This window comes from Caloenas nicobarica, chromosome 2, assembly GCF_036013445.1.
Source record: "Caloenas nicobarica isolate bCalNic1 chromosome 2, bCalNic1.hap1, whole genome shotgun sequence".
In the NCBI taxonomy this organism is placed as follows: Eukaryota; Metazoa; Chordata; class Aves; order Columbiformes; family Columbidae; genus Caloenas; species Caloenas nicobarica.
The window spans coordinates 10,233,815-10,245,846 of NC_088246.1; the positions used below are offsets into that span (position 1 = coordinate 10,233,815).

General features: G+C 38.6%; 1 protein-coding gene across 5 annotated transcripts in view; it reads left to right on the plus strand.

Moving 5' to 3' along the window:
- The window catches only part of DNAJB6 (DnaJ heat shock protein family (Hsp40) member B6), a 64,230-nt gene that overhangs the window by 20,553 nt on the left and 31,645 nt on the right, over positions 1 to 12,032 (plus strand). For all 5 annotated transcript variants that reach the window (XM_065627392.1, XM_065627388.1, XM_065627391.1 and 2 more), the window contains exons 6-8: positions 6,273 to 6,404; positions 7,297 to 7,438; positions 9,581 to 9,651. In XM_065627392.1, the coding sequence (XP_065483464.1) occupies positions 6,273 to 6,404; positions 7,297 to 7,438; positions 9,581 to 9,651 (345 nt within the window). The remainder of the gene's footprint in view (positions 1 to 6,272; positions 6,405 to 7,296; positions 7,439 to 9,580; positions 9,652 to 12,032) is intronic.

Below are 12,032 nucleotides of genomic sequence, written 5' to 3' on the forward strand. Positions count from 1 at the left end.
AAAGTGCTTACAGGTTTCTGTGGCCTGTCTGGTTCTGATGATGTGCTTTGTAGTGCCTGGGTATGCTCCAGAGCTGTAGCAAGAGGTTGTGTATTTAGTACAAATCTGCATCTTTGAAACTTTTTTCAAATAGAAGACAAGCTAGAAATACCTACCGCAAGAATTCTTATTTTATTGGATGTATCATACATCTATAGCCCTTTGCATAAACACATCATTCAGACCCTTATTTCAGAATCTCTTCTGGCATGATCTATAAAGTGACGTACAGTATGCTTTTGATAGAAAGAACTGACTGCAGGCTGTAATACTCAGTGCCGTTGAGTCGTCTTTGTTCCACAGCCTTTCAGCATCACTGCTCAGTGCGTTGCAGCTCCGGTGTCCCCCGCCTGCATCTGCAGGGTGGGTGTTCAGCTTTTCCTCAGCATCACGTTTTGGCAGGGGCAACAGCGTGGCTCTGGTTACAGAGAATAAAGGAACAAAAGTTTAGTGGTTGGGGAAATAGCCCAGTAAGTGGTGACTGAGCTGTGATCCTGTTTTTACAGGGTAATATTCTTTTGTATACTGTCCGTATAAGATTATCGGCGTCCCTGCCTGCAGCAGTGCATGCATGTGAGAACACTTGCTGGCAGTGCAAGATTTATCTCAACTCTTGATTTTTCTGGAGGTGAATGATGGCATTGTGCTGCAGTGTGCTCAACCCATCGTTCTGTGGCTGAAAGCATCTTCCTCTGCTGCTTTTCACCACCGGGCACTTTTTCCTGCTGTCTTCCCTGTAACCAGCACAGCTGCTTTTATGGTCACACCGTGAACTTTAGCAAATAATTGATGTGGCTGAACTTCCTTTCATCTGGAGATGCTCTTTTCTGCTGATCTGTTCCTCATCTGGTTCCCAAGAAGCTGCCAGGGTACCAGTCTCATGGTAGAAGTGACTGCTATAGGAAATGGGGCACCTTTTGTTTAGTATATTGTGGTGATTTCAGCTAATGCCTTAGATTTAATGAATTTCATGAAATTTAACTGAATTGTAGAGTGCTTCAAATGTAGATATTATGGATTTTTGCCTTCTTTCTTCCTTTCCCTATCATATGGTGCTTTCCTGCCCATTTTCTTTCAGATATACCAGTCTTGCCGCTACTGAGTGGGATTAGCTCATGGATGCAACAGAAATGTAACAACGTGAACACTCCAGTGTTTTCTTTTGGATTAATGAATTAATACAATTTGTCATTCGGTTCCATGATCACAAAGCAGGAAAGAAGAGCTATCCGTTCTTCTAAGCAGTATTCTGCAATTGGATTATATTGCTGAAAGTCAGAAAATCTGTTAGAGCCGAGGACTCCTGTGGGTGGGGGGAATTATGACCTACCTCATTTTGAACTGCAGAGAGAGATGCAGTATAGTTGTTGTTGTTTGACTTTAGAGGTTAAATACTTTCTTTGTGACTACAGAAAAGCAAGGTAGGATTCCATGGTTCACAGTGAGCTGGTTTAATGTTTTATCCAGAGGAATGAGACATGCATTTGAATTAGCAAAGATTTTTCTAAATAAATTCTTTTGGAAGTGTTACCTCTAATGTCATTATTTTCAGGTGGGTTTGTTAGCGTGCAGCCTTTTGTGTTGCTGGGGGTTTTGTGCTCCAACCTTAATTTTTTGGCTTCTGTAACTGTAATCTTCCTACCTAGTAACAGCAGGCCTATGCTTAAGCATTTACTTTTTCCCCAAACAGCTTCGTGTCATCTCCTGTTGCTGATAGACTAGAAGTCTCACTGGCTTCCTTGAGATTTTTCACCTTTTGTTGTCTTTACTATTTTTTGCACCACAACTTCTGTGTCAGAAATGTGCTCCAGCATTTCTGTTGAAACTGCATCTGATATTCTGCCCTCCCATAAGCTTTTGGTAATACCCAGGCTAGAATATACTATGGCTTTATCTCCAAACAGCATTTAGTTACACTCTGAGGTAACACTGGTCTAGCATTTTGGTTTTCTGAAGCTTTTCAGTTGTATAGTACTTAAATAGTTTTTTGCCTTTTTTAGAAAGGCCTGAACTTGTGGTTGGTGATTTTTTTTGTTTGTTTGTTTTTTACTGCTTACTTTTATTGATCTGATGGGCTTCTAACATTTAGTCAGAGAATTACATGGATTGTAAGTTGCACCAAAATAACTCTCATATGAGGAGTCATTAAAAACAAACAAACCACCAAAAACTTTTTAAAAAGGCAACCCCCCCCCAAACAAACAAACAACAAACAAAACAACAAAAACCAAAACAAACAAGAAACAGTAGACTATTGCAATATATTCTGCATTTGAACTGTTTGGAAAAAGTAATCTATGTGAAAAGGTTATCATGCATGGAAAGGTTCTGCTAGATCACAAAAATAGACCTACCAGGCTGAAATGTTATTATTTTGCTGAGTGGTACTATTAATCATCATGATTTTGGGACTAAAAGCATACACAGGGTCTGAATAGGTGTGAGGTTGCTGTATTAATGTATATTTGGTGGTGGATACAGCAAGTGAGAATGCAGAAGGCTCCTGCTGCCTTCTCTCCTCATGGTTTTTGGTGGTGGTGGTGTTTTGTGGTGTTGTGGTTGGTCGTTTTTATTATTTTTTTTTTCCCCTTTGCATGCTGTACCTGGATGGATGTCAGGATAATAAGAAATATTCCCCCAGGAAAGTCCTGCCCATTTTCCTGTCCCTGCATCAACCAAATTCAACATTGATATATTTATCAATGGCTTGGATGAGGGAACAGAGTGTACTATCAGCAAGTTTGCTGATGACACCAAACTGGGAGGAGTGGCTGACACGCCAGAGGCTGTGCTGCCATCCAGAGAGATCTGGACAGGCTGGAGAGTTGGGTGGGGAAAAATTTAATGAAGAATAACAAGGGAAAATGTAGAGTCTTGCATCTGGGCAGGAACAACCCCAGGTTCCAGTATAAGTTGGGGAATGACCTATTAGAGAGCAGTGTAGGGGAAAGGGACCTGGGGGTCCTGGTGGACAGCAGGATGACCATGAGCCAGCACTGTGCCCTTGTGGCCAGGAAGGCCAATGGTACCTGGGGTGGATTAGAAGGGGTCAGTAGGTCGAGAGAGGTTCTCCTGCCCCTCTACTCTGCCCTGGTGAGACCTCATCTGGAATATTGTGTCCAGTTCTGGGCCCCTCGGTTCCAGAAGGACAGGGAACTGCTGGAGAGAGTCCAGCGCAGAGACACAAAGATGCTGAAGGGAGTGGAGCATCTCCGGTGTGAGGAAAGGCTGAGAGAGCTGGGTCTCTTTAGCTTGGAGGAGAGGAGACTGAGGGGTGACCTCGCTAATGTTTATAAATATATAAAGGGTGTCACGAGGATGGAGCCAGGCTCTTCTTGGTGACAACCAACAGTAAGACAAGGGGTAATGGGTTCAAGCTGGAACACAGGAGGTTCCGCTTAAATATGAGAAGAAACTTCTCAGTGAGGGTGACAGACATTGGAACAGGCTGCTCAGGGGGTTATGGAGTCTCCTTCTCTGGAGACATTCAAAACCTGCCTGCACTCCTTCCTGTGTAACCTCATCTGGGTGTTCCTGCTCTGGTGGGGGGATTGGACTGGATGATCTTTTGAGGTCCCTTCCAATCCCTAACATTCTGTGATTCTGTGATCTTGCTGAGCATTCTGCGGTGGTTCCAGTGTCTCATTTACTGGCGAGAGTTACTGGAAGAGCACTGGAGGATTATTAGCAGGGCTGCCAACAGAAATCACCTGAGGCCGGGACATTTGCTAACACAGAGTGCTGGCCTCTTTCTTTGGTGTGTATGGTTGCCAAAGGCTACTAAGGCACGTCCCAGTCTCCGTTAGGTTTTTGTGTAGGCAGTAATCCACTTAGAAACTGGGTTGGTAGCAGGGATCTCAGGGAGATTCTGTGATTGTCCCTTAAAAACCTTTGTGTTTCTGCTGCTGTTGTGCCGAGGAGGAGAGATTCACTTGCAGAATAGACTGATACACTGTGGAGGATTCAAACCTCAAAGCTTGTATGGTTGGTTGTTTTGTTTTTATTTGAACACCAGGTAACAAGAAAAATTGAATTATAAATAGAAGGCTTAACAGTGGTAGTAATATAATATAGATCATTCGTACACGTGAGTGAATGACCTTCATAACTAACTTATGAGTCACTCTAGTGCGAATAAATTGCACTACAAAAAAATTGACTGCAGTGATTTTACTTGCTAGCTGATAACACTAGTCTGAAAAAAATACCTTTATTTAAATGGGTGCGGCGTTTGTTTTAGGAACAGTAATTTTGGTGGTAGGTTCCCATATTTCCAAGCCCAAGAGTTGGTTTAATTTCTCTTGTTTCAAAGGTAATAACAGGTCATCTTTATATTGAAGAAACACAAAAAAAACAACCAGAGGGAAAAAAAAAAGTATTGCTTGTGTGTCTACTGTACGTAAGATAAAAGTTTGGTCCTGCCTTGTTTTATTCCATAACTGTGGAAGCCTGGGGAAGGATAGGGTTATTTTTGTTGTTCTTGGCATTTTTTGTCTTTGCTGATGGGAGTGTGTGTCTGAACCTTGGTGGCCGCCTTCGTTCAGCATAAATACATCATGACGCTTCACCTTTATTAAGTAATTGCACATGGACCAGGCAGTAACTGATATATTTTTATTATCAGATTGATTGCTTTAGTACTGTCACTACTGCGTTAACTTAGTGATTTATCATATACCAGCATGGATTTTTGTGGGAGTACCAGAGGTTGAATAGATACTGCGTTTCTGACCTTCACTTTATCAGTTTGTAGTTCTGAGCAGTCATGTGGTTATAAGAGTCTTCCCTTGCTCTCATACTACTGTTGCTGCTATCACCAGTTTCTGCATTTTTCAGTAAGAGCTTATTCTGAGCAGCGTTTCAAACTGTTACCTTTAAATATCGAGTACCCACTTGTAAACCTTGGTAAAATCATTGGTACTGTACAACACTAATTTGGAGAGAGTTGTGATTGATGGAGACAGTAGCTGAAGTTCTTAAACTTTTCTGATTTTAATGCAAGTATGTTTATTGAGTATCTATTACATGATCGCGATTTTATGTGTTCTTTGTTTTAAGAGCACTAGTAAAAAGCAGTTTTCAGATAAATGTAGTAATAACTATTTTTTAGGAAAATGTGACAAAGAAAATAAGGATTTCTTCCATACATGTCCCCTTCATCCCTGCCCCCTCCTTCCCCCTCTTTTTTTACTTTTTTTTTTAGAGACTGTTGTTTTCCTGATGGGGATGGAACAGCAGCTGTTGGAATGACATAACAGTTGGACTTGAATTTGAAATAGCGTTTCATCCATGACCCCCTTTCTCTTTTTCTCCCATCTTCGTTCTGCTTGGTAGAGACCCAGTGCCCCTTTGGGACAGTGTGTAAAGCTCCATACTTTGCTGCCTAAATGTGCATCAGAATACATGTTTGAAGTACTTAATGTGGCAAGTGCTAAAATAAACACTTTGAACACTTTAAGCGTATGAGTCAACAATCCCTGGCTGCTGTTTTTATATTTCAATAATTGATATAACCTATTTGGAAGTTACTTTTCAGAGACCTCATCACGGTGATCCACAATAAATCTTTGGTAGAAATAAGCTAGAAAGTTCAGGTACCTGTGTGCAGTATTACAAGATTTGTTAAAATCAGTTTCTAAGAGTTTAATTAGTTTAACTTGTCTGTAGTGCTACTCTTTATTCCACACCTTGGAAAAACTTAGTCTGACGACAGGGAGTTCTGTAGAACAGCTGACGAATTTGCCTTATGGTGACGTGGTGTGTGGAGATCATGATTATGCATCTGAAGAGTGTTAAATCTGTCAAATGTCAACTGACTGCTCAGAGTTGACTTCCAATTAATTTTTTTATCATACCTCGAGTGTATTAGGCTGTATGAGCATGTGATGGAAATAATACTATTTCTGTAGCTCTTGCCGCATCTATTATACTGGAAAATGTAAGAGTGTTTGCATTAGGTTTACCAGTTTTTGATACTAAGCAGCTAAAATAAGGAAAGCAGCTGCTTTTCATAATTATTTTTCAAATTTGAAAGGGAAGCAGAATTTTGTCCAGAGGAGCATAGGAATTGGCTTTTTAGTGGACTGTTCAGCTCAGTAGCAATATTTCAAAGGAATACTCTTATCTGTAACAAGAAATTTCTTTTTTTTTTTTTTAAATGAAGAATCCTTAATGGTTAAATGCAGAATCACTCAGTAATACTCACCTGTTAAATGTTGCCTTCTGTTTTGTAGAAGACCCTTTTGAGGACTTCTTCGGTGGCAGACGGGGCCCAAGGGGAAGCAGAAACAGAGGCGGTGGATCATTTTTCTCTGCCTTTAGTGGATTCCCTGCTTTTGGAAGTGGTTTTTCATCATTTGATACAGGTAAATATCCCAATATTTAACCAGGAATGCCATTTTGGCTCACAAAGGATCTGGTAAATACTTTTGTTTTAAAAAGTTGCCTTCTTCATTCAGAAACCTTAAAGGGCATTTTTAAAAAAAATTAAGGTGCTCGCTGTAAGGTCTGAATGCAAATAAAACCATAGTTATCAATATCTGGTCTACCTGAAAGCTCATGAAAAGTAGAAAGACCTCTAAGAGGCAGAACTCTGTGTTCTTAATTTTGGTGCTGCTGTTTCTTTATAGCTTTAGAATTTTCTTCTATTTGCTTTTAGGTTCTGGGGGTGATGGCTTTTATTTAAGGTGCTAGAAAAATGTGTGCCTAAAACCCATAGGACTACTTCGTATCAGTTCTGGGGTCATCAGTTTGAACGCTGATGGCTGTATTGCAGAGGTTGCTGAGAGCTGCTGGCAGTCAGCATCCTTTCAGGTGTTAAAATTCAGGGTATTAGTTGGGATATTAATAATACACAACTTGTTCAGTCTGCTAACTCAGTGCTTACCAACATCCATGTTAAAGCAAAAAAATCAGACTCATTGAAGTTAGTAGCTTTACTGTGAATGGAAAGAATAACAGTTGCGTTAAGCAGACAGATTTGAATGGCTTTTCCTGAGCAGAAGAAGTAACCAAGAGTTTTTGGATGATGCTGTCTGTTTCAAATCTGAACCGTGGGTCCATATGGGAGGAATTGGTGGGGTCGGAGTAATGTTTTTATTCTCACACTGGTGTTTAATGCTGTCAGTCACTGATGCTGTGTGGATGCAGCTATCTAAGGGCATCCTGAAGCTAGGAAGTAGTCTGAGTGACTGATAAATTTGGATTCCACAGTCATTGGAAAATACATTTTTAGTCAAATATCTCTTTCCCCAATAGGTTTTACTTCGTTTGGTTCACTGGGACACGGAGGCCTTACTTCGTTCTCCTCTACGTCATTTGGTGGCAGTGGGATGGGCAACTTCAAATCAGTATCAACCTCAACTAAAATAGTTAACGGCAGAAAAATTACTACAAAGAGGTAAGTGATATATTTGTATGGAACTATATGTAGAGACATATATAGCTATAAATACATGCATATAAATACACAATATATATGCACATAAATATAGTGATACATGTATGTATATGTATTTTTACTTTTGTTGTAGTGGTCTTCATTTTACTTGGATTTCTCTGAATGCTTAAAAAATAATTAGAAGTTTTATTGAGTTCTGTGACTCTTCTTGACATTGCAGAGTTTACATAAAGCCATAGCAGGTGCAAATGGGGAAGATGATGTTTTTGTCTAAACTCTTGATAGTAGAGGAGGGTTCAGACATGTAAGACATGGTTTCAGAGCTGCCCTGATCAAAAAATGCAGGTTGCAGCTTGTTTGCTGATTGAAAGGGCCCTGGCAGTGGAGCCCTTCCAGGCTTTCAGAACCTCCTGTGTGGTGACACATCTTGTATTATGGTCCTTGGCTACTGTCTGCTGAGTCAGGAGGAGTAAAGTGCACTTGGTTTCTGTTCATCATGTAGCTTTTGACATTATAAGACATGAAACAATTTCCCTTAACATCTACTCTAGTTTGCTTTCCTGGGCAATGTTAAGATTTTGTGTAAAAAGTCATTTTCTTTTATCTGTTAAGTGAAGTGAGTAACTGAAACCTGCTTTGGAGAAAACTTTGCCTGTTTGTTGGAACGTGAATTTTCCAGTACTTACATAGAATACCTTCTATTTCATGCTTGTGATGAGAAAATCATTGCATTTGGGAAACCCAGATGTTAGTTTGCTATAGAGTAACTTACACAGGACATTGTGATCAATAAGTTACAGGAGTACTGCACAAGTAATTAAATGTGATTTCAGTACTTGATAAAAAGTTACAGAAAAGCAAGGGAGAACCAATTTTTTTTTGTCTCATAACTTGTGTCGTATACTTCCAAGTGCAAAATTCTTGTGTGTCCTCTTGTATTAGAGAGATCCTGTCATCTTGGCCACTTAAACGTAGCCTTTGCCATCACGCACGGGCGTGGTGAAGATATTTTTCTGTGAGTGTATTCCAGAAAAATCTGAATACTGCCCACTTTTGAGGGAATTGTACCAGGTAAGAGAGACGAAGAAAGTATTTATGCAAGGCACCATGTTTGTTTCAGTATTAAAAAACAGGCTAAATCAGGCATGCTGCTGTCGTATCTTTTATTATCATATTTAGAAAGAGCGAGGAGAAGCAAGAAATGTGGTTAGCCACATGTAGGAAGATGAACTTACTATCTCTGAGAAGTCCTGTTGCTTTGTAGAATGTCTGCCCACAAGGTCGCTAACCCTAGAGAAGATTTGTTTCCCAGCATACCCAGTGAAAATCTGCCCTGAGTAATATTTTGCTTCAGGCAAGAAGCCATTCCCTCTGATTTTAATTAGGGTGTATTCTCTTCAATGAGCCTGATCTCCAGAAAAAATTATGTTCATCGGTGTGGTTTCTTCATTTGAATCATGAGGGGAAAACTTAGGCATAAATTTTGAGTGTTCTAAAAAGAATTCAAATATTCCTTATCTTCCAGTTTCTAAAAAACAAACAACAACAACACCACCCCAAACCAACAAAAAAAAAAAAAACCAAACCAGACACACAGAACTCTTTAATAATCTCGCTTTCCAGCCAGGGGTACTTAAGCTGTGCAACATACACACTAGTCATAATTTGGAGACCTATCATGTAACAAGTTTAATTGGTCTCATCAGATTAAAATGGATTAAAGAGTGCCTCATGTGCCTTATATCATGCAAAATTGTGATTGGATCTAGAATGTAATGTATTTAACAAATGGGTAGGTACTAAATGCATCATCAAGATTATAGAGTTGAGCTGTCAGAAGACATTTAGTTCTAGATAATAGTGTGTGGTGTCAGTACAACTGTGACAGTGTACGAGGTGGCAGCTGTAACTGTGAACTCTACAAACTGGGGGATTCAAACTTCCAGAACACGATTTTCCTGCTATAAATAAGTGGGGAATGCAGATGGTTACCGGTTACAGCTTCTGCGCTGTTAAATACAAAAGCTCGCCAAGTACAGTTGCGTGAAGCAGGCAGTGCTCTGCTATAGGTCCTTATCTAAAAAACTATTTTCAAACTGCTGACAGTGCTTTAAAATGGGTAACTGTGGTTTTGTCCTACAGGATTGTCGAGAATGGACAAGAGAGAGTAGAAGTTGAAGAAGATGGCCAGTTAAGGTCGCTAACAATAAATGGTAAGGAGCAGCTGCTACGCTTGGATAACAAGTAATTCAACGCACGCATTTAACAGAAATTTTAAGCTATAACAGCCACCATTTGAGGATTGACAGGAACATTTTTTGAAGATTTCAAACGAACTCAACTTTCTGTATATCCGTACTTAATCTTAAGTAGAATAAATAGCTCACCGAAGCTCGTATTTGTCATAGACTTTTGAGTTTATTGTTGGGACCACATCAATTGGACCATTTTTGTCCTTAAAATTGTTGTAAATTTCTGTATGCACTTTTCTTTTTATTATATATGATAAAGGTGAACCATGATCCTTGAGTAGTGCTAGGGCGAGATGTACACTAACACTAGCATGAATCTTGCTTTTTCCAATTTGTTTGAAATGTGAGCCAATTAGTAGTTTAAGTCTGCTGTGAAGTTAACATTTCCAGGATAACCTTTTTAATAATTTCAACTTTTTTTTTTTTAACTGTTTAGTAGTGAACAATGTTAATACATTTCTGGTAATGCATTTCTGGTTTAAATAAATTAAGGATGTTTTCTAGTTGTGCATGAATGCAGACAACTTAGTAAGTTTTGACAAATGTTTCAATGTGTAATGTAAGCAAAAGGTAAACAAAAGTGAAGCCAGTGAGCTGAGTCTTTTGTCATTTGCTAAAATAAGAAAATTCAAAATGAATAAATGCTGATGTTTGTGGTGCATTCTTTCATGAATGGCATTTGTAACCTTCTTGTGTCTGTGTGTGATTTGGGTAACTTGGGAAAACAGTGCTTTTTTTTTTTTTTCCCCTACCACCTTTTTTCTTCAATCTTAAGGATGAGGGCCTTTTTTCTTTGCAGATGTTTTCTTCAGTGTGACTGAAAACATGATATTTAATTTCTTTTCTAAACTTGTATTTGAAGCACTTATTTTTAAGAAGCATTCAGAGGCTGACTCTCTAACTCCATCTTTTGCCCTAGAACATAAATTTAAAAAAATTTTAAAAAAATATTTTGAAAGTTCCTGAGATTGCTTCAAAAAATAGTCTGTAATGGATGTAAATATATAGGAAAACATTTAATAATTAAAAAAGGCTTTCTGAACAATAAGATTTTTTTTGCTTATATTAGGAACAAGCATAATAGCTTTGGAGAAGATGTGTACAGAATTATTAGGTTTAAAACATCTCATTCTAATTTTAGTCATCAACCAAAAATTGAAGCACGGATTAATGCCTTTTTTTAAATTAATAAAGTGAAGCAAAGTGTTAATTTGTAGATAAGACCAGATTTTCAAAGTTTAGTGAAAGGTGACTTGATTTCTGTATGTCATAGCAAAAGCATTCAGATGAGTATTGGCATATGTTCACACCTGCCAGGCTCTGGGTATTTTCATGCATAAATCCTGGATGTGCAATTTTTATCTCTGCACCAGCTTCGAACATCTGGCCTTCACCAAATCCTTTAGGGTGGCTTAGTGTTAAAAAAAAAAAAAAAAAGCATGGTGTTTTCAAATGATCACTTAATGCCTTCTTGCTGAACACCATCTGCTTTGTACTAACAAATGTGTTGATTATTAAATATATCGAAAAGATTTGCTCTTGTTTATCATGCAGGAAAACCAAGTCAACCCAAAGCAACAATCTAACTGCTACAACAGAATTCATATTTGCAGCAAAGTTAGTATGTCTTAATTTGTCCCTCTACCATTAATGCTAATTTCGTAGAACCAAGCAAAGTAACTGGTAGAAGAAGAAATAAATCTGTGCTTTGGTTTTGGGACTACAGAAGTCATGTACTTTTTCAAGTTCTTTGCAGAGTTCTTGTTACTTCAGTGTTGTGTTTTTGGTGTAGAAGCACAAACTCAGTTTAGAACTAAACAGTGTTTTCTTGTCAGTGCTGTTTTTTACTTTCTCATGTATGTTCCTTCTCGATCCAGATAACTAAACAGACAATTTATTTCAAAATCTGGCTTTGTTGTGATGTCTTGAGTTATTAAAAATGTTAATTTATATTTATAGGACACGGTGTGCTCCTTTAAGTTATGTAAACTGTAAAAAGTACTTCACAATTGGTTAACCAACTCAAATAAAATTAGGACAATCTGCAGTTGAGTTTGAATTCCTTCCTGTGGATACCCATAGGGTTTATGCTAAGCTGCCAAACTACCTTCTATTTTAATCTCAATATTTAAATTACCTAGCTTGGGTTAACAATGAAGTTATGATAGCGTAGCTGCTAGTAGCAAATCTATACCCACATGCTTGTCTTAGATCTTCCTACCCTTCTCATAGTATTACAGACAAACTGTTCACTCCAGACTTCTGTAGTGAAATCCTTTAACACCGTAAATTCGCTGCAGGCCAGTATTTTGGGTAGTCTCTCTTCTGCTTTCAGATCTCTG